The sequence below is a fragment of the Muntiacus reevesi genome, chromosome 2 (assembly GCF_963930625.1).
Source record: "Muntiacus reevesi chromosome 2, mMunRee1.1, whole genome shotgun sequence".
NCBI classification, from domain to species: domain Eukaryota; kingdom Metazoa; phylum Chordata; class Mammalia; order Artiodactyla; family Cervidae; genus Muntiacus; species Muntiacus reevesi.
In genome coordinates, this window is record NC_089250.1 from 260,070,822 (window position 1) to 260,092,881 (window position 22,060).

The 22,060-nt window shown below is 52.7% G+C and overlaps 2 protein-coding genes across 4 annotated transcripts; one reads left to right on the forward strand and one right to left on the reverse strand.

Moving 5' to 3' along the window:
* Nucleotides 1–9,330: 9,330 nt before the first annotated feature.
* C2H19orf33 (chromosome 2 C19orf33 homolog) lies at nt 9,331–11,167 on the forward strand. Of its 2 annotated transcripts, none has more exons than XM_065926017.1 (4): nt 9,331–9,986; nt 10,456–10,556; nt 10,685–10,765; nt 10,901–11,167. In XM_065926017.1, exons 1-4 carry the CDS (start codon nt 9,866–9,868, stop codon nt 11,003–11,005), a joined length of 408 nt encoding a protein of 135 aa, XP_065782089.1. In that variant the 5' UTR covers nt 9,331–9,865; the 3' UTR covers nt 11,006–11,167. The 2 variants fall into 2 exon arrangements, with proteins under 2 accessions (XP_065782089.1, XP_065782090.1); XM_065926018.1 differs by lacking the exon at nt 9,331–9,986 and adding an exon at nt 10,048–10,343.
* On the reverse strand, nt 11,157–20,613 carry YIF1B (Yip1 interacting factor homolog B, membrane trafficking protein). Of its 2 annotated transcripts, none has more exons than XM_065926016.1 (8): nt 20,478–20,613; nt 15,473–15,711; nt 15,278–15,382; nt 15,054–15,132; nt 14,863–14,920; nt 13,697–13,852; nt 13,517–13,610; nt 11,157–11,549 (listed from the first exon to the last, which is right to left on the reverse strand). In XM_065926016.1, exons 1-8 carry the CDS (start codon nt 20,518–20,520, stop codon nt 11,394–11,396), a joined length of 930 nt encoding a protein of 309 aa, XP_065782088.1. In that variant the 5' UTR covers nt 20,521–20,613; the 3' UTR covers nt 11,157–11,393. The 2 variants fall into 2 exon arrangements, with proteins under 2 accessions (XP_065782088.1, XP_065782087.1); XM_065926015.1 differs by having other exon boundaries at nt 20,469–20,597.
* Between the last annotated feature and the right edge of the window lie 1,447 nt (nt 20,614–22,060).

Sequence of the window (22,060 nt, forward strand, 5' to 3'; positions counted from 1 at the left end):
CTTGATCTTCATATTCCCTGCATGTCTGCAGTCATCCCCAGGCCTCCCTCCATGACCCTGCATAGAAATGGGGACAGGGCACCACCAGGCTGAACTCTGCCTCCAGGCTCAGTCCCAATTCTGCGCCTGCCTGCGGGCACTCCCTTCCTCTCAAAGCCCCCTTTCTCCTCACCCTTCTCCTAAACACATAGTCCTAAACATGGGGCCGCGTCTGGGCAAGCCACGGGGTCAGGCAGGTAGACTGGGGCCTCCGCCTGCCTCAGTGACTCAGGAGGCTGGTCGCCAGCCTGGGAGTAGGTAGAGGTGCTGGGCCTGGCTGGGGGCCATGCTACCGGACACAACAGTTCCAGATCTTGCTGTGGCCTCTCCTTGGAACAAAGAAAGTAAGCCCCTCTTTTCCTTGACCCTTCCTAGAAATCCCTTCAGGCCAAAGGTCACCCTCTATACAAACTATACAGGCAGACCTCCTTTTATTGTACTCTGAAGACACTGTGGCCTTGTTAGATAATGGGGTTAGCATTTAAGTACATTTAAATTAATGTATATACACTTTTTTTTAGACCTAGTACAATTGCACACTTAATAGACTATAGTGTAAACATAACTGTTACATGCACTGGGAAGTCAAAAATATCATGTGACTGGCTTTATTGTGATAGTCTGGAATCATACACACAGTATCTTGAAAGGATGCCTGCACACTGAGGGAAAGACTTGTGTCTGTTAGGGCTTAGAAATCTATTGCAGAAGCAATTGGGTAAATACCTCATCCCCTCCCAGCCTTCTGGTCCATGGTAGATGTTGCTCCTGGATTCTGGTATTCTCCCTGCCAAGCCTTCCAGGCAGTCTGGCACTCCAGGCCCTCACTGCAGTTAACTCAAGTTTGTGAGCAGGTGAAACCTACTTGCTGCATCCCAGACAAATTAGGACCCCTCAGTGCCTCCAGTGGAGAAGGCAATGGCAACCCATTCCAGTACTCTTGCCTGGAAAATCCCATGGACAGAGGAGCCTAGTAGGCTGCAGTCTGTGAGGTCGCTAAGAGTCGGATACGACTGGGTGACTTCACTTTCACTTTTCACTTTCATGCAGTGGAGAAGGAAATGGCAACCCACTCCAGTGTTCTTGCTTGGAGAATCCCAGGGATGGGGGAGCCTGGTGGGCTGCCGTCTGTGGGGTCGCACAGAGTCGGACACGACTGAAGCGACTTAGCAGCAGCAGTGCCTCCAGAAGAGCCTGTGGTCCAGGGAAAGAGGGCCGAGGCATTGGGAAGAGACCCTCCACCCACTGCCCTCAAGTAGGCAGGTCACTTAACTCCTTTGAATCTCCGGTTTCCTCACTTGTAAGATGGGTGGATGGGAAAGTTGCACGAGATCACAGATGTCAGTTCACCCATGGAAAGTGGTGGCCACCTCTGCCCGCCTTCCTGTGTCCTCGTTGCTCCTTACTCAGTGGTTCTCCCCTACAGCCCCGCTGCCGCCCCACAGGCAACCCTCAGGTCCACTCATGTGTCCTGTCAACTTCAGGGGCCTCAGACCCACTGATGCCTCTGGCCTAACAGAAGGCCTTTCTCCACCTACTTGGACAAGAGTTGTCTCTCCTTCATATCTTAGTCATATGAAGGGAAAAAAGCAGCATATTGGATTTTAGAAGAAACTGTTGGGAATCACTTTTAAATCTCCTGCAGTAGGAGGAGATCATGAAGTGAATTCTCCTGACACCATCAAGGCCAGTCGAGCTTCCGCAGGTTTTTCCTATGTCATGCCTTTATATGTTTCTGATGCAGACAATATCTCTGTGACACTTCTGCCCAGATTTGTGCTATCCTGTCTTGTGGTTTGGGAGGCCCTGTGGCCCCACTTGCTCCTGGCAGGGTGACAGCAGGGGGCCTTTGGGCTGTCTTAGTCTGCCAGGGCTGTCTCCCTTCTGTACTTTTCCATGTTATGGTGCTGCTGTTCCAGTCTGGTTGGCCACCTCCTGCCATGCCACTGTGACCCCTGAAACTAAACTGCCGTGTTTTCCACTTTATAGACCATTTACAGGCTTACATTGGTCCTCTTTTTGTTGCAAAAACTGCCTAACAGTAGGCGAGTAGCCAAGGTGCTCAACGGACATTTCATGGCCTTTGTTATCCTCAGACAGACTGCTGGCATCATTCAGAGGTGGAATGGATTTCTAAAAAGTCAACAAAGATCTCTCCTCTGCTTCTTCTTGGTCCATACACTTTAGCAAGGCAGTTTGGTCACTGAATGTGGTTGTCATCAGAAAGGGTTTTTTCTCAATCATCTCCTGGGTAAAAGTCACGTCAAAAGGGTTGGGAGTTATGTAGACTATTTTGAAAAATTTGGAATTCTACCCTCATCAGCCCTGTGTATGACGCATCTTCCCCTGAACAGCAAGCTCACGTGCAACCTCCAGGTGGCAGCTGATCAAAGGGAGCCTCGGGAACTAATGCTGGTTTAGTCCCCAACATTCCTTCTTGGATGACTAGTCCCACGTCATGGGGACAATGGCCGCTTGGTCGCTGAGCGCCCTGCCTGCCATGTCTCCCTATGGGGCCCACGTGGTCTCTGTAAATTTGGGGAAATGTTTGTTCCATTCACATCTGACCTTTGCAAACAAAGATCTGGGTGTGAGTAGGAGATGACAGAAGAGGTAAAGCTATACCCAGTGGGACAGGAGTCACGCTGATTCTTGGTCTTTGAAGGGAGTGCAACCTGGCACCTGGTGTGCATACTAAGTTGCTTCAGTCATGTCCGATTCTTTGCGACTCCATGGACTACAGCTAGCCAGGCTCCTCTGTCCATGGGGTTCTCCAGGCAAGAATACTGGAGTGGATTGCCATTTCCTTCTCCGGGGCATCTTCCCAACCCAGGGATCAAACCTGAGTCTCTTGTGTTGGCAGGCAGATTACCATCTGAGCCACCTGGGAACCCCTGGTGAGGGAACACCTTAGACCCCAGGAAGCGGGACTGGGGGGCAGGAGGGGTGCCATCAGCCCTCTCTTCTCTAGACCCTGCACCTCAGCCTGCCAACTCATCACCTGGTCCACCTGAGCCCTGCAGCCGGCAGTGTGACCCAGAGACTCGGCCAGTCCTGAAATGTTCTATGCCTGATCCCGTCACCGCCTGAATGTGGGTCCCACCCGTAGACGTTTACAAACATGAACCTGCTCGGCCCTGTTCTAAGCTGGCTGATAACAAAAGTACACACTTCTGACGCCCAAGCAGCCCTGGGCTCTGCCATGTATGGTAGTTGAGGCTGCAGCTTCTCATGGCACTGCCCACGTGACTTAACCAAACCAGTGGTGAACTGGAGTGCTCTGTGCCCAGTCCTGCGTGTGTTTGCCTGCGGGAAAGAATGAGTCACAATGCCTCTCCGTGGGGCATGAGGGCCGCTCTGGGGCCTTGTAATTATTGGCAGTGACACCGAAGATCAGCAGGTCAGAACTCCCTCGTGTGGTTCCTAATGGACGAGAGACTAGCCTTTGATTACGACCTGCCTGGCTATGTCTTGCTCGGGCACAGCTGGATGAGGCTGGGACACCAGAGGGCAGGTTGGCCACATAACAGGAGTCACTGCTGCTTGGGGTCCTGCTGACGCTAATTAAGTGCCTTATGAGACAAACGGAATTTAGCCCCAGCCTCAGTCCAGTTGGGCTTCCCTGGTGGCTCAGACGGCAAAGAATCTGCTTGCAATGAAGGAGACTTGGGTTCAATCCCTGGGTTGGGAAAAATCCCCTGGAAAAGGGAACCGCTCCCCACTCCAGTATTCTGGCCTGGAGCATTCCCAAGGACAGAGGACCCTGGCAGGCTACAGTCCCTGGGGTCCCAAAGAGTCTGAACATGACTGAGCAACTTTCACTTTCAGTCGGGTTAATCAGAACAGCTGACAGAATGGCATACTCTTGTGAAAATTCACTAGAAGCCAAGAGAGGTGCACTGTTTCAACAGATGATCCTCCATGGAGATCTCCTGCTTCTACAAGTCTTGATGGGTGTGTCAAGAACACACAGCCCTGACAGCTGCTTACCTGGGCCATTCTCAAAATTGGATTTGCAGTGAGAGCGCCTTGAGGGATGAGGTGAGGCAGTGGCTCCCTTGAGGACAAAGAGCAGGCTTGCTTACTGCCTGCCATAAAGCGGCAGGTCCTCCATGCTCAGCGACCCTCTCTTGTAATGCAACCAGTCACCACATGTGCAGGCTCCATCTGGACCTCTGCTTTGCCCCCTGGGACAAGGGAGGGCAACACACAGGTTGATGCTTATGTTGCTGCTGCAATAAAGCCTTCTGTCTCTGACCCAAGAGTCGAAAGGCTTCTGCCAGCATTTTGGAAACAGTTAAAAGGCTAATTTATTGTCCCTTAGTTGTGTCCAACTCTTTTTCGACCCCATGAACTGTAGCCCACCAGGCTCCTCTGCCCATGGGATTCTCCAGGCAAGGATACTGGAGTGGGTTGCCATTTCCTTCTCCAGGGGATCTTCCTGATCCAGGGATCAGGGATCAAACCCAAATCTCCTGCATTGGCAGACATTCTTTACCACTGAGCCACCTGGGAAAGCCCGCAAGGCTAATTTATTAACTTGTAAATAGAATAAAATCAACCCCCAGACACAACAGTCAGCTGGGTGTAGACCAAGCTTGGGTTTCTCCAGCTGGGCCGTCAGCCCCTTGGAACCTCCTAGCGTATGATCTGTTGGGATTTGCTGATTACCAGTATCCTCGAACATCCAGGGCAGCATTTCTGTCATGTGGGAAAAGAAACTGAGACCCTGCATTCTGTGTGTGTAAGGTCATCCATCTCCCAGGATGTGGTTAGATTCAAAGAAAACATTCCAGGACGGGGATTATGGTGTTTATAGGACTGGGGCGCTCTGGTCGTGTAAGCTTCAGGAAGGAGACAAAATCAGGCTTCCAGCGGTTGCTCTTCCAGCTAGGCGTGTCCGTCCACAGACATGTAGGAGCACAAAGACCCCCAGGAAGGACTATCTCCCAGCAATCTCAGTCTTGTACCACTAAAGTTGGCATCCAGAAATCTCTTCCTAAACTGCAGTGGTTAAGTAAAAACTTGAGGGTTGGAGTGACCCTTTGAAGCATGTTTGCTGGTGAAATGTTGGCGAAAGGGTAAGCTGATCTAGCCGTGAATGACATGGGGATCGCAGGCCAGCTGGGAACTGTGTCTTTTTCCTACAAAGGAGAAAGCATTGCTTATACCTTTAGGACCAAGTCATTTTAGGCGAAAACAATGAGGAAACAAGCAGGGGAGAGCAGTACCATAGGATGCTAGAGGCAGGCAGGGCCTGGGGAGGACAGTCGTAAGCTACTGTCTCTGCTCCTTTTAACCATAGAAGATGAGAAGTGAATGGCAGGGAACTCACCTTCCAAAGAGCAGGCGGATGTGCCCTTCTTACAAGCTCATGCCTGTGTTTTTCATCCAAACCTTTACATCCACCTTCCCAGCTTAAATCTCATCTGCCATTTGTAAACCCTCCAGAGTAGATGAGTAAGGGTCTCTCACTGCCACGGACAGGGAGTAATTATAGATGGGCTCCTTATCCCATTTCTCTTCCTTTCAGTAATAAAAAGTCCCCAGATTTTAGCGGGGATGTGGCTGCCGAGCTAGGAACTCATTTTCCTGTCTTTCTTGCAGCTGAATGTGACCAGGTGAATAAATTCAGACTGAAGGGGTGTGTGATGCCTCCAGGTCATTGGGTCTTTAAAAGGAAGTGGTGGGACTTTCCTGGCCGTCCAGTGGTTAAGACACTCTGCTTCCACCATAGGGGGTGCAGGTTGCATCCCTGTTCAGGGGACTAACGCTGTGTGCCAAGTAACACAGTCAAAGAAAAAGTCACAGTGTGTTTAATGTATGTGTGAATGGCCATTTGAAATTAATCAAATTCCTACAGAAAAAAAAAAAAAAAAGGAAGCGGTGTGCCCTCCGCTGCTCTGCCCTTCCTGAGAAGCAGATGGTGGGTATCAGCCTCCCCAGAGGCCTGGGGGTGGCATCCTGGAGGTATACAGAGCACCCAGACAGGGAACCTCATTCCTGGATGACCTCACAGAGCCACCCATCACCTGCCCTGGACTCCCACCAGCTCAGGCTGTTGTGGGAGAGAGAGAAAAGTGAAGCTCTCTCGTCAAGCCTCTGCCTTCAGAGTCCCTGCGAAAGCTGCCACGTCCTAAATGTACCATAACAGAGTGAATAGGTAGGGGGTCTGGAGGCCCAGGCCAAGGTCTCCCGGAACCCACCCACCCCACCGTTTTATTTAGCATAGTGGTGAAGAGCTTACCTCATCTTGGGTCTGGAAGGTCTCGCATTGCTGCCCCACTCCCTACTAGCCCAGTACCCTACAGTTCCTTTTAGAGCTCAATTACATATATTGTGGGGATTGTATTATCAGTTTCATGAGGAATCATGAGACTGTGTGTATGGATCACAGTAAAAACTAACATTTACGACTTCCTTCGTGGTGCAGTGGTTAGGAATCAGCCTGATAATGCAAGGGATGGGGGTTTGATCCCTGGTTCCAGAAGATTCCACAAGATAAGGAGTAACTCCACAAAGCCCGTGCTCCGCAACAAGAGAAACCACCGCAACAAGAAGCCCGAGCACCTCAACCAAGAGTCGTCCCCACTCGCCACAACTAGAGAAAACAACAAAGACCCAGTGTGGCCAAAAAAAAAAAAAAAAAAAAACCAACCCAAAGAAGCCACTAACATTTATCAAATATCTATTTACCTTGTCCCAGGCAGGCTCCGTGCAAAACCATTTGCCTTGTGAGGTAAGTTCCATTTGACAGAGGAGGACAATGAGGGCCAGTGACTGACCAAATGGTCCACAGAGCAGTAAGGGGTAGAGCGAAGATTCACCAAGCTCACAGCCACCCTAGGCTTGCTCGAACCTGCCAACACCACACTGCCCAGCAGCAGGCCGCCTAATGCACCAAATGATAGGGAGCACCGGCTCTGAGTCACACTGTTTGTCACTGAGCAAAGCATGAAATCCCCACCCTCCTGAAATGTATGTTCTGCCAGGAGAGACAGACACTGTCTCTCATATCCTGCATGTGGTTGTCGGCAAAACCACAATCTCCGTTTACCTCCTCTTCTCACTCAAAGACCAAAGATCTTTGGTTTACAAAACATTTCCCCCAAACAGCCCCCCTGCCTGGGTTGTCATCTGTCCTCATCTCCCACCTCTTTTCCTCCAGCTCTTTGGGCTCACAGGCACATTCCTGCCTCAGGGCCTTTGCACTGGCCATTCCTTCTGCCTAGATATGCCTCCATGTGCTTGTGTGGCTTATTTTCTGACCTTCAGATCTTAACAAAAAAGACTTCACTGTGGCTTTCCTGGTAACTGTATCTGAAATCCAGTGCCTCCCAAACATACTAAGTAGTTATTACCTAATTCCCTTTCTTACTGTATTTCTCCTAATACATATTACTTGAAAAAAATAAAACTGTTATCAGCTACAAAACCCATTTCAAATATCCAATTCAAGGATTTTTAGTAATTTTACCATGTGGTGCAACTATCACCATAGATCTGTTTCAGAACATTTTCATCGCCTTCACCCAGTACGATCCCTCATGGTCAATTTAGAGCTAATCACTGTTCCCACACTCAGCTCCCAGCAACCACTAATCAACTTTCTATCTCTGTAATTGTCTTTTCTGAACACTCATATGAATAGTGTCATATGACATGCAGCCTCTTGTGTCTGGCTTCCTTCACCCAGCATATTGTTTTTGAGGTTTATGTAGCCGTTGCTACATAAATACCAGGAGTTCATTCCTTTTTATTGCTGAATAGTATTCCATTGTATGAAGGGATCTATCACATTGCATGTATCTATTCACCAGCTGTTGGACAGTTTCATTTCCAGCTTTTTCTAGCATACTCTACATTTTGCTATGTTCCCCCTGACTAGAATGTCAATTCCACTGGGCTGGAATTTTTGCTGGTTCTGTTCACTTCTGTGCCCCCAGCACTTGAACTGTGCTGGACACACAGTAGGTACTCAATAACTTTTATTATAAAATGTATTATGTGCTGAGGGAATCAGAATAAAGATAACCTCAGAGAGTGGGAGGCAAGGGCTGTCTATGCTGGTTATCGAACCAGGGGAAAGGGGACGGAGTGACGAGGCTCCATGGAGTTGGCAGTCAGGCGGGGCAGGTTCCTCTAAGGAGTGGACTTTGGAGCAGAGACCTGAGTGCACAAGGCTGATAGCTGCACGTTTGTCATTATCCTCAGGCCTAAGTCCCAGCCCTGCCCCCCACTTCTGCAGGTCCAGCAGCCAGGTCGGGGGGAAGGGCTGGGACGGAGAGGGACTCCCAGGGACACCTAGCCTCACAGCAATTGGAACAGATGACTCAGGCTCTCAACTCCTCCCTGAGCCTAATCTGGGCCCCACACAGTGTGGGGAGGGAAGGCTGGGCTCCCGTGGCTGTCCCTTCTGCTAAGTACAACCTCCCCCAGGGTGAGACCAAGGGGCTACACTTGGACTTGAGCTACACTTGGACTTGGACTTGCACTCTACTGCCTGGGTTTGAATCTTAGTTCTAATCTGTCCATTACTGTTTCTGCTTCTCAACATCTTTTTTTTCTTTCTTTTTTTGGCTGTGCTGGGTCTTCACTGTGGCACAAGGACTTTCTGTATTTACAGCACATGGACTTAGTTTCCGTGCAGCTTGTAGGATCTTAGCTCCCTGACCAGGGATTGAACCCATATCCCTTGTATTGGCAGGAGTATTCTTAACCGCTGGACCACCAGGGAAGACCCACCCCTCATCATCTTAACTGGTCCCTCAGTTTTCTCATCTGTAAAACAGGGATAGTCACCATACCTACCTTTTACTTAAAAACCAAACACTATAAGCATTTATTGCTAGTAACTATGTGCAGGCATGGTCACAGGAAACTAATCCGTTTGATTCTTACATCAACGCCATATGGTAGTTATCATTTACAGATGAGGCACAGAAAGGGGAGTAACTTCCCCAGATCATTCTGTTGTTGTTTAGTTGAAAAGTCGTGTCCAACTCTTTTGCAACCCCATGGACTGGGAACCTGCCAGGCTCTTCTGTCCATGGGATTTCCCAGGCAAGAATACTGGAGTGGGCTGTCATTTCCTACTCCAGGGGATCTTCCCGACCCAGGGACTGAACCTGCATCTCCTGCATTGGCAGACAGATTCTTTACCACCGAGCAACCTGGGAAGCGCTACTGGGTAATACAGGTGGGTTTCAAATCATGAGACTGGCTCCCAAGTTTATGATGTTCTTCCTTTCAGACTCTGCTTCTCACTAGGCCAGAGGGGATGTTACAGTGAGTTAATGTACAAGAAGCCTTTGGAACAGTGCCAGGCACAAAAGTACCCAAGGAGTGTCAGTATTATCATGGCACAGAGAGCATGCGGAGGCACCCTTTCTCTCATTTCTTCAAGTGCAAGCATCTGACCCTTTAGGGGAAGCTAGTTGGATTTCTCTGGCGGCTCAGACAGTAAAGGGTCTGCCTACAATGCAGGAGACTCGGATTTGATCCCTGGGTCGGGACGATCCTCTGGAGAAGGAAATGGCAACCCACTCCAGTACTCTTGCCTGGAAAATCCCATGGGTGGAGGAGCGTGGTAGTTACAGCCCATGGAGTCACAAGAGTCGGACAGGACTGAGCGACTTCACTTTCACTTCTCAACAGTGCTAGTACTCCCCTCCCCAGAAATCTTCACCCACCCACACTCCTCTCCCAACTCCGAGTCCCTTGGACTGCAAGGACATCAAACCAGCCAATCCTAAAGGAAATCAGTCCTGAATATTCATTGGAAGGGCTGATACTGAAGCTGAAGCTCCAATACTTTGACCACTTGATGCGAAGAGTCGACTCACTGGAAAAAACCCTGATGCTGGGAAAGATTGAAGGCAGGAGAAGGGGACGACAGAGGACGAGATGGTTGGATGGCATCACCGACTCAATGGATCTGAGTTTGAGTAAGCTACAGGAGAAGGTGAAGGACAGAGAACCCTGGCGTGCTGCAGTCCATGGGGTCGCAAAGGGTCGGACACAACTGAGCGACTGAACAACAGGGTGCTGTGAGGTGGCGGGGAGCATAGCAATTAACTGTCCACCCTCCCCGTTTCCCAGAGGACCAGCTGGGCGGTGCTGGGGAGGGGCAATGAGTCAGGGTTTAGGACTTTGAACAGAGGTCGGGTGGGGCTCCTCAGAACTTCCTGGCAGGCCCACTGCCCCTCCGCAAGGCCCGCCCCCTACCCTCGCAGCCCTGCTCCAGCGCTCTGGCCCTGCACACACACCTTCTCTCACTGCCATGGAGTTCGACCTGTCAGCAGGTGCGCTGCTGTTGAGTGGGGAGCTTGGGGGCCAGGATCAAGCCCTAGGGTCTGCCTCGGGGGGCATTTTCTGCGCCTGCGCCAACCCATCCATTGTCTCTTCTCCCTGCAGCCGTGGAGTCCACCTCCAAGAAGCCCCAGGGGGCAGGCAAGGTGGGAGACCCCAAGCACAGCCCCCCCAAAGTTCAGGGCGGGTCCGCTGATAACCTAAAGGTAAGTCACCTCATTCCTGGGAGTTGCTTTTTGACCCCAGGACCCTGCTCGGTCTGGGGCCTCCGACTTGGGGGGAATGGGAGCTGGGAAAGGGGTCCCCCGGCTTCACTGGTGTGCCTCTCAACTAGCATCACCACGGTCATGGCCACGGCCAAGGGAGCGCCTCAGATTCCAGCAGCAGCTCCAGTGATTCGGAAAATGAGGTGAAGGTAAGAGGCCTCCCCCTCCGTAGCGGGTGCCCGGTGCCCCAAGTGAGGGCGGAGTCCCAGCCCGGAACGCGGGCCGAGGACTCACCGGCGGAACCCTCTCTCCCCTCCCACCCCCACCGCCCCCTGGCCCCACAGCCCGGCTCGGAGCCGCACAAGAGCGCCCCAGGCAAGGTCAAGAAGCCCAAGGTGAAAAAAGAGAAGAAGAAGAAAGAAGAAGGGAAGAAGAAGGCTTCCCATTGATGGGCCTGGGCGGGGCTCATTAAACCTTTGCTCGGCCTCCTTGTCGCCTTCTGGTTGCGAGGCGCCGTGAGCGGTCCCCGGCCTCCTCCTCCCTTCCCGGGCCGGGCCTGCCCCCTGCTGGACACCGCGCGCCAAGGAGAAGCTGCCCACGCCGTGTCCGTCACGGTTTATTGTTTCTGGAACAGTGGCCGCCCTGCTGGGGGGCGGCCTGTGCAGCTGGAGATCTCAGCACCTCGGCGAGGGCGGGGAGGGTGGGAGGGGCTCGGGCTGCGGGGCGCCCCGGAGGCCGGCAGGTGGCCGGGAGATGAGCTGTGGCGGCGTCGCCGGTGGGGGTGGGGGGCGGCGGCCGCCGGAAGCAGCAGCGGCGGGAGGCGTCGCGGGGCCGCCCTCACCGCACCAGGTGGAAGGTGAGCCAGTACATGAGGAGGGGCTGCGCCGCCGCCACGGCCATGGTCAGGTACATGCGCAGCTGGTTCCGCGCCCCACGCACCGGGATGCCCTCGGCCGCCGCCTCCGCCAGGATCTTCAGCCGCAGCGTCCGGATCTGGGCCGGGGAGGGAGAACACTCTTGAGCCCGGCCTCCTTCGGGACTCCACGCTCCCCACCCTTCCTTCAGAGAGTGGCTGGGCTTAAGTCTGCTCCTGGGGAGCCTCGGGTTTCTCCTAGATCTCCAAACAGACAGGGAGGACCTCCTTGTCCTCCCAAGCCTTGGGAGAAAATGTGAGAGGGTTCCAAACTCAACTGCCAAGCGAGGACCTTAAATTGATGAAGTGGAGAACTTCAGTGTGAACGCCCCGCCCATGGGGATGGCCAGGCTTGGCCCTTTGGCCACCATCAGCTTGTGCTGAACCTGACGATTTTTCAACCCAAGCCGGAAATGCCATTTTTTCTCCCCAACTGTTTTGTTTAAACCGCCCCGCCCCTAAAGCTGTAAATAATGCCATGTAAATTGAAGTTTATCTGTGGGGCAGATCTGGCCCACCAGTCACTAGCTTTCGCTCTCTGCTCCTCACACTTTTCATACTGTTCATGGGGTTCTCAAGGCAAGAATGCTGATGCAGAAGTGGTTTGCCATTCCCTCCTCTAGTGGACCACCGATTGTCAGAACCCGCCACCAGGACCCGTCTGTCTCGGCTGGCCTTACACGGCATGGCTCATAGTTTCATTGAGTTACACAAGGCTGTGGTCCATGTGATCATTTTGGTTAGTCTTCTGTGATTGTGGTTTTCATTCTGTCTGCCTTCTGATGGATGAGGGTAAGAGGCTTGTGCAAGTTTCCTGATGGGAGGCACTGGCTGTGGGGAAAACAAGAGTCTAGCTCTTGTGGGCAGGGCCATGCTCAGTAAATCATTAAATCCAATTTTCTGCTGATGGGTGGGGCTGTGCTCCCTCCCTGTAGTTTGGCCTGAGGTGGCCCAATCCCTAGAGTCTGCAGTCTTTATGGTAGGTTATAGGCTCTATAGTAAGGGTAAGGGCGATGAACATATGCCAGCATGCCACGTGTCTCCCAGAACTGCTGCTGTCAGGACCCTGCGGCAGGCCACTGTCGACCCACGCCTCCGCTGGGGACTCCCACCCACTCACAGGCAAGCCTGGCTCAGCCTCTTGTTGCCCAGAAGGGGGAGAAAGAGGATGAGATGGTTGGATGGTATCACTGACTCAATGGACATGAGTTTAAGCAAACTCCAGGACATAGTGAAGGACAGGGAAGCCTGGTGTGCTGCCGTTCATGGGGTCACAAAGGGTCAGACATGACTGAGCGACTGAACCACCTAACACTTGCTCACACTGATACTCTCAGTATCCTGAAGTGGAATTATCATCACCCCATTTTACAAAGGGTTTCCTTGGTGGCTCAGTGGTAAAGAATCTGCCTGCCAAGCAGGAGACAGGTTCAATCCCTGGGTCAGGAAGATCTCCTGGAGGAGGAAATGGCAACGCATTCAAGTATTCTTGCCTGGGAAATCCCTTGGACAGAAGAACGTGGCGGGCTATACAACCCATGGGGTCACAGAGAGTCGGACATGACTTAGCAACTAAACAACAACAACCTTTTCAGAAAAGGGGAAACAGGTTTAAAGAGAGGAAGTGAGCTGCCCAGGATCCAGGGAGGCCTGGGGTCAAAGCCAGGGCTGGTGGATCCCAGGGCTCCTAACCAGCACTTCTATTCCAGCTGGAAGGACTCTCAGAGAAGCTACTTCAAGGACACTACACTCTTTTCATCCTAAAGGAAATGCTGGAAGGAAGGCCCACCGTACAAGAAAAGTGGAGTGAGAGCCGACTGGCTGGCTCCTCCTCCCCCTTCAGCACCCCGCCCTTGGACACCCCCCTTTCTGGGAAGCTCTCTGGACCCCCAGGCTAGGGCAGCCCTTCCAGGACTGCTCAGTTCACCGGTATGGCTATGGGTCTAAACTCCCACCTGACATCCCCTGCTTGGATGACCCCAGGGACCCCCAATGCTGTCCAGAAGCCTGTGCCCTGCGTTCCACCCTCCCTTGAGCCCCAGCTCACCATGAACACAAAGATGGACACGCAGCACCAGCCCAGTACCAGGTAGTAGCCGATCTTCCCAAAGAGCAGGCCCATGAGGACGCCGCCAATCATCCTGTGGGGAGAGCGGGGGAAGGCTGGTCTGAGGATGAGGCCCTTGGGGCTGGGGGCTGGCAGTGGGGAGGCAGAGGGGGTACTCACCCAACATACTTGTAGCCCAGGAAGGCCACCAGGTCGATAGTGCTGAGGTCTGTGTTGACAGTGACAAGGTAGAGGCTGAGCAGGATGGCTAGCACCTCCAGTGTCAGCCAGGCCAACGCCGAGCTCGCCTGCAGCCCCAGGAGGTCTGGAGAGAACCTGCCGACACCCAAGCTCTGTCAGCCCCAGTTGGCTGGCTCAGACCCTCCCAGAGCAGGGGGGACAGCCTCTCATGGCAGGGGTACGTGCTAGAGACCCGGCAGGGACCAAGATGGATATGGGCCCTGTCCTGGAAATCCCATCCCAAGTGACAGACAGCCCAGAGAGGTCAGGCCGGGATGGGGGAAAGCGCAGGGCAGGGCAGGTTTGTGACCCCGGTGGGAGGGAGGGTGTCCGAGAAGAGGGGACACTTGAGCTGAGGCTTGAAGGATTAAGGAGCTGATGGGGGAAGAAGACCTCTGCCGTATCCCTGGAACTCAACAATTCATGGCTCTAATGACAACGGTTTTCCATGCCACGAAGGTAATGAACAGGGGTCTGTGAGCAAGAGGTGGGGGCCTGACCCAGGCTGGAGGGTGGGGAGGTTTCCCCGAGGCAGTATCAGCACAGTGGAGACATGAGGGGTGAATGTAGGGGATGGAACACACTCCTCAGCAAAAGGAACCGCGTGTGCAAAGGCCCTGGGGAGGCAGCCCAGGTCCTTGGCAGAAACAGAAAGAGGACCAGAGTGGCTCAGCAGAGTGAAGGGAAGGGGCAGAGAGAGACTGCAGGCGGGCAGTGACAGCTCCGGAGCTGGGGCTTGGTCTGGGGACAGCTGAGCAGGGGACGGGGAGGGGTTGGCCTGGCCAGGCCCACCTCTCAGACAAGATCTTCCTGTTGGAGTTGGGGTGCAGGGGTGTGTGGGGGCCGGGCAGTTAGTTAGGAGAGGCCAGAGAAGGCTAGATTCAGTGTCATCCAGCACAGGGTGGGGTGATAGGCTGCACATAAGTGGGGAAGAAGAAAGAGGCGAAGGCAACCCTGAGGATACACCGAGGGCTCTGTCTTGGGCCAACTGGCTACATGGTAGGACTGTTCTGACCCAGGGGAACCAAAGAGACCTTCTTGACTGTCCCCCCCGCCCCCAGCACTGCAAACCCCACACTCCTCAGCTGACCCCAGGCCTCTCTTACCTATCCTGGGTCCCCAGCGCCAGGCCAGCCACCAAGACGTAGGTGATGAAAGCCATGGCTGTGGGAGGCAGACACACAGACACTGGTCAGAAGAAGGAGGACCATCGGGGCCTCCGGGCACCTAAACGTCTGCCCGAGACAGGCCCGCCTGGAGGGAGGAGGTCGCCGGGTGGAGGTGGGTGGGATGAAACCTGGAATGTAGAGGTCGGGAGCGTTGACGTCAAAGCGGGGGGCCACCGGCGTGTCCTGCTGGTACTGCACCTCCCAGTCCTGTGGGGAGAGTGGGGGGAGCAGGCAGGACCTGGAGTGGGGTGCCCGCGCCCCTGCAAGCCCTCTCTTGGGGCCAGTCTATCCGGCCTGCTCCTCAGTCTCCTTCACCCCTGCCCATCACGTGCCTTCGGGGGCCAGTGCTCACCTGGTGCAGGTAGGGAAAGATGAGCAGGCCCAGCTTTTTGCCCACGTACATGGTGTCCACGGCGAAGTAATACTTGAGCTTGGTGACGGGAATGAAGCGGTCGATCTGGGGAGGCAGAGCTCAAACCTGAAGCCCTGGCCCCATGGCCCCTGCCTGCACCCCCCACCCCAACTCCCACCAGCTCAGCCCACTCACGTTCTTATCCACCAGCTCCTTGCCCTGCGCAGCGAGGCTGCTCCCATAGGCCATGGCCATGTTGGACACAGGATCAGCCAGGAAGGCTCCCTGGGGCGAGGCGGAGGCTGCAGGGTAGCCCAGGCCACCGGGCACCCGCTGGGCCCCATAGCTCCGGCTCTGGGCTGAACTCGTGTCATCAAAAAGCTGGTGGGGGTCAGCCATGCCTGGCTGGGACACAGGAACCCTCCGCTTCGAGGCTGCAGGGAAGAGGGATGGGAGCCTCATTCATTTGTCAGGAGCTCTCCCTCTGGCTTCTGCTGCAGTGGGGCGCTGGTTTTGATGTCAGATGGGTTGTCTAACCAACTGTGGTGTTGGAGAGTCCCTTGGACTACAAGGAAATCAGTTCTGAATATTCATTGGAAGGACTGATGCTGAAGCTGAAACTCTAATACTCTGGCCACCTGATGCAAAGAACTGACTCACTGGGAAAGACCCTGATACTGGGAAGGACTGAAGGCAGGAGGAGAAGGGGACAACAGAGGATAAGATGGTTGGATGGCATGACTGACTCGATGGACATGAGTTTGAGCAAGCTCCAGGAGCTGGTGATGGACAGGGAGGCTTGATGTGCTGCAGTCCATGGGGTTGCAAAGAGTTGGACATGACTGAGCGACTGAACTGAACTGAACTTAGAGTTGTCTAGTCAGGTCTGGGTGGCCTCTGCCATCCATCCATCCATCCATCCTTCCAAATAACGATGATGATGATGATGACAATGACGGCTACTATGTACTGGGGTTGACTGCACAAAATCGTGTACTAAGCCTTTTACAAGCAAAGTTTCTAGACAGACTGTCTCTCTTCCTGTTCCCTCTTAGTCATTCAGTTCCGACCGCAGGGGCCTTGTTGCTCACTGAACACGCCAGGCACCTTCCATCTCAGGGCCTCTTCACTGGCAGTTCCTCTGCCTGAATGCTCTTGATTCAGACACCCTCAGGACTCCCTCTTCTCCTCGAAGTCCTGGCTCCATGGGACCTTCCCCAGCCATCCTGTCTGTAACTGCATCTGCCTTGGTAACACCCCCCATTCCCTTTCTGCGCTTAATTTATATCTATAGAACTCAGCACCAGCTGACATACTAGCTGTTTTTTTTTTTTTTTTTCATACTAGCTGTTTAATTTCTCTTGTTCACTGTTTCCCCCACTCCAGTGTGAGCTCCCCAAGGTAAAGAGCTCTGTCTTGTTTGTGGGTGAAGCCCTAGCCTCTAGAACAAGGTTTGGAATAGATGCTTGATTAAAAAAAAAAAAAAAAAAAACCTGATGAATAAATGGCCATTCCCATTTTACAGATGTGGAAACTCAGGCTTAGAGAGGCTAAATGGAGACTTCCCTGGTGGTCCGATGGCTGAGATTCTGTGTTCCCAATGCAGGGGGCCTGGGTTCAATCCCTGGTTGGGGAACTAGAGCTCGCGTGCGGCAACTAAGACCTGACGCAGCCAAGTAAGTAAATAGATAAATAAATAGAGACACTAAATGACTTGTGCAAAGGGAGAGACAGAGCAGGATTCCATCCCAGGTCGGCCTATAAAATATTATAACAATTAAGCCCCAACTGACCACTGAAATCACATCAGGCCATGTTCTAAACACTGTGGATGAACTCATTTAATCCTCGCAACAACCCATTCTGTGCTGGTGATACTATCACCCCATTTTACAGATGCTGCTGCTGCTAAGTCGCTTCAGTCGTGTCCGACTCTGTGCGACCCCATAGACGGCAGCCCACCAGGCTCCGCCGTCCCTGGGATTCTCCAGGCAAGAATACTGGAGTGGGTTGTCATTTCCTTCTCCAATGCATGAAAGTGAAAAGTGAAAGTGAAGTCGCTCAGTCATGTCCAACTCTCAGCGACCCCATGGACTGCAGCCCACCAGGCTCCTCCGTCCATGGGATTTTCCAGGCAAGAGTACTGGAGTGGGGTGCCATTGCCTTCTCCTTTACAGATGGGATGCCGCCAAAGAGGTTCAGGTCCTTGCCCAAAATCATACAGATAGCATGAAGCAGAACTGGGTCTTAAGTTTTCGAAAGGTCCCTCTGCTTCATATGGGGAACAGGCTTGGGAGGCCAGGACAGGGAAAGGAGAGGAAGGAGGCTGAGGAGATGGTCCAGGTAGAAGAGATGGTTGAGGTGGGCATTGGGGGGGTGCAGCGGGGTGCTGCTTCTGGATGATTCTGGAGGTAGGGCAGGATTTCAGGAAGTGTGCTTGGCTGGGGTAGTGTAAGGAAGAGGCAGGAATCCACGTTGTCTTCCCAGATTCTGGTCTGAGTGGGTGGGGTGCTGTCTACAGAGATGGGGAATATGAAGAGGGTGGATCTGAACCCAGCGCTCTGGCTCCAGCACCCTGAGCAAAGCAATGCCTCCATAGCAAATTTACTGAGAGCCTCCTCTGTGCCAAGCGCCATGGTGGGAAAAGGGCAGTAAGATTACAATGGGATGGGGGAGAGGGGTCAAATAATCCATGTCATGGCTTTCTCCACACCTCCATTTTCTTCTCGGTGGAAAGGTGACCACTCTCCGGGGCAAAGTGACACTCATAAACTGCTCAGCCCCTGGCCTGGCCCATAGAAGAGTGATCCATCTCATCACCTGTCATCAGTCATTAGCCCCTCAACTCTTCCTCTTCATTATGTGTAGCCTGAAAACAGACCCAGGGAAGTCCTTGATCTCAAAGCCAATAGCACCGGCACTGGCCCACTTGTCCCTGAGCACCACTTCTCTTTCCCTCTCCCACTTCTGGCCAAAGGGCTGGTTTCCTGAAAGCTTTGGTATAAGCCCTTCCTTCCTCTTTGTCCTCACCTCTGACCTTGGCAGCTGGGGTTCTGCTCTCACTGGTCCCTTAAATGCCCCTGCACCACCAGGCCGGGGGTGTTATTCCTCTCTGCTCGGACTCAAGGCCCTTGGCAGCACTAAGGCCCTTGCCACAAATGCCAACCTCTGACTCAGTATCTGCTTTCCTGGCTTCCGAGACACCGTACTACCTTTTTCTCTCTCCTGTCGGAGTCCCACAAACATCGACTGAGCCCCTCTATGTGTTACGCTCTGCTGGCAGGCAAAGTGGATACAGCAGTGAGCAAAAGGGGACAGCTCATGCTTTTATGGAACTGATGGTCTGATCAGTCCCTCAGTCACTGGTTTCTCTCCAGCTCCCTGAACTGTGTGACCCAATTTTCACCCTTACCCTTGTCTTCTGCCTCTCACCTAGGGCAATCTCACCACACTCCTGGCTTTCAAAACCACCCACCTGATGCCCTGGGGTGTCTCTAGCCACCATATCCTGCCACGGCCCTCTGACTGCCCCTGGGCCTTTACCTCTGACACTGGTGCTCACCCACCATGTCTCAATGTTACCCTCCTTTCTCAGATTCTGTCATCTTGCGCCTGAATTAAATGTCCTTCTACCAGGTACCCCTGTTCATTCTTGGGCAGAGAGTATTTCATGCCCTCTGCCTAAGATCATTGCCCACTGCACTGAGAATAAAACCCAAATGCCTACAAGGCCCTGCATGACCCAGCCCTGCCAACCACCCTGGTTTGTTACCTCTCTTGGGACTCATTTCACCTGGCCACAAGGGCCTCCACCTCTCAGGCCCTGACCCTGCCAAGCTCCTCACCACCTCAAGCTTTAGAACAGACAGTGCTATCACCCTGGAACACGTTCCCACAATTTGTTCCCACAATTAACACCGGCCAATAGAGCACCTGGCTTCAGCTCAAAAGACTCCTTCTCAAGAGATCTTCCTTATCCTCCATATGAAGCCCTAGCCCTACCTTGCTCTTTCTCATAATATCCAGTGGTTCTTTTTTCTCTTTTAAGGAGTTACCACAATTTCTAAATCTATCTTCATTTGATTACTTGTTTACTCAGCACAAGCCTTCCAGGCTTTTCACTCTCATCACAAATCCCCTTCTCATTCCTCATCATCAGCTGTATCTCTTCCAGGAAGCTTCACTGACACGGCAGGGCCGGGTCAAGTTTCCTAATCTGGCTAACACACACCTCCATCCCAGTCACAAGCTCTCTGGCTGTGCTTCCCCCACCCCAGCCCTGAGCCCTATGCCTGCACATAGCTCCATCACACTAGACTGTTGCTGTCTTCCGCTCTGTACTGGTAGCTCCATGAAGACAGGAAGCAGGACTGATGGGCACGTCTGTGTCCCCAAGATCCCCTACCGCAGGGCCAGCCAGGTTTCTTTTTTTTTTTTTTTCCAGTCAGGTATCTTAAGAAAGGTTGAAGGGAGGAATGCAGGCATCATGTCTTGAGGCCTCCTCAACTGCCCCCCCCCCCCAATCAATTTCCAATTTACTCCCTTTACAGTTCTAATTACTTCCCAAATTATCTTGCTGACTAGTTTACTCCCGAGTTTAGTGTCTGTCTTCCCACTAAATTCTCCGTTTTAAGTTGTCAAGTTGTAGGTTACCACTGGGTATTCATATTCCACCAGCACAGGGCCTGGCACAAGGGAGTTGAAGCAAGATACACTGAATGAATAAATAAGATGCACGGTCACTCCTGGGGATGAAGAGGAACTTAGAGATAGAAATTCACAGATACGGGAAAACAGCACAGTAAATCCAGGTTCAAATCTTAAATGAGGAGTAAACACGGTCCTCTGAGATCGCATAGGGCTACAGGGCTATAAACGCCGTTCTACGCTACGTGGGCAACCGCGCAAGGCCACGGAAGGGTGGAGAGCGGCCAGAGGGCTAACTACAAATGAATGGAAGTCGCGTTTTTCTGCACATCACACAATATCTTGCCCAAACTTGTTCTAAAGGAATTTCCTAAAGAAAAGAAGAATCGACCCCAACGCGCCCCCTACCCGGACCTGGCATCCCTGCGCTGTGCACACCTCGTAGCTCCCTGACCTCGTGACCTCTGACCTATGGCGACCTCGCCAACCGTCGAGGCGGCCCCGCCACGCCCCGCCCTCCCGATCTCTTCGGTCGGCCACGTACGCCACTTACGCTGCCGGGGCGTCCCCGCCGCCGCCAAGCCTGCCGGGTTCATCTTTCGCCGCCGCAGCCACCGCCGCCGCAGCCGCCGCCCCAGCCACGGTTCGAAATGTGCCCGCCCGGCTCCCGTAGCCACGCCCTACCGGCAACACGACAGCCAATGGGCGCCTCGATCGCGCAAGGCCACCACGCCCTCACACGGAGGCCTGGAGAAGTTGGCGGTAAGAGGAGAGTTTGGAGGCTGGTGACGTAAGGCAAGAGTCAGGCCTTCAGGGCTAGGAGGGCGGAGCCGGGAAGAATCCGTGGAGCGGGAGGTGTCGTGCATGCTGGGAAATGTAGCTGTCGAGCGAAGAGGCCGATGGGAAATGGAGTTCTCTGTAAAAAGAGCTCAATTTAGCTCCTGAGAGCACTGGGGAGCCAGAGAAGGGTATGGAGCAGGAGGAGACCCATTTGTATTCCCCAGCGGCTAAGCGAAGTTGTGTGGGCTCTAGGGCTTATACGATTTTGTCAGGCTTTCAGTATTAAAGTGATTATTTTGAGTGAGAAAAGGACATCCAACAAGTTAGATGGGGAAGAACCAGGTGTCTTTTTGAGGTGTTATTGTTAAAAAACAAAATTAAACCGAGAAAATATGAAGACCTAATGGGCTTTATTCAACAACTTATGAATTAGGCAGCGTCACATCTAGTAAATAGGAGGGAGTTTGTAGGAATTGTACAAAACGGAGCTTTTTATGTGAAAGGAGGCAAGGAAATTATTAACAGAAGAAAAGAAAGAACTGTTTCAGGCCAGGTCACCTTCTTTTGGGGGGAAGGTAAGAATCTATCTTGTAGAATACTTTTACTTTTGTAGGTGGGAATTGGGGGTGGGAGTGGGGAGTGTAGAAATGGAGAGGTCCCACATGACAGATTATCTCACTGGTGCTGACCAGGAAATTCCAAACGGGCCGATTAAGATTACCTTCCTGCGGAAGGACACAATTGCAACTAGGTCAGATATTAAAATCTAGGTTTGGTATCATGGGGCTTCCTTGGTGGCTCAGCTGGTAAAGAATCCACCTGCAATGCAGGAGACCTGGGTTCGATCCCTGGGTTGGGAAGATCCCCTGGAGAAGGGAAAAGCTACCCACTCCAGTATTCTGGCTTGAAGAATTCCACCGACTGTATAGTTCATGGGGTTGCAAAGAGTTGGACATGACTGAGCGACTTTCAATGATGTGTTGGTATCATGGGCTTTAGCACAAGTGACACATTTAGGGTCTCTGGTTTTCTCTTTAACAATATCTTTAGACGTTTCTCCCAAAATTCACAAAAATGCTCCTGTGTTGAAACCTGGTTTCCCTGGTTTGCCAAAAACACTATGACCCTCGGCAACTGAGCACATACAGGCACACCTGCTAGTGAGAAGCCCTGAAAATTAAGTTACCTTAGTCTCTCTCTCTCCTGTGTCTGCCCTCTGTCTCTCCCTCTCTAACTCTGTCTCCTCCTCTTTCACCCCCTCAGCCTCCCCTTTTCTGTCCCTCAGTTCCTCCAGTTATCTCAGGCAAAGATAATGGTAGAAATGACTTCTGAGGAGTGATAGTATTCCGGAAGGAT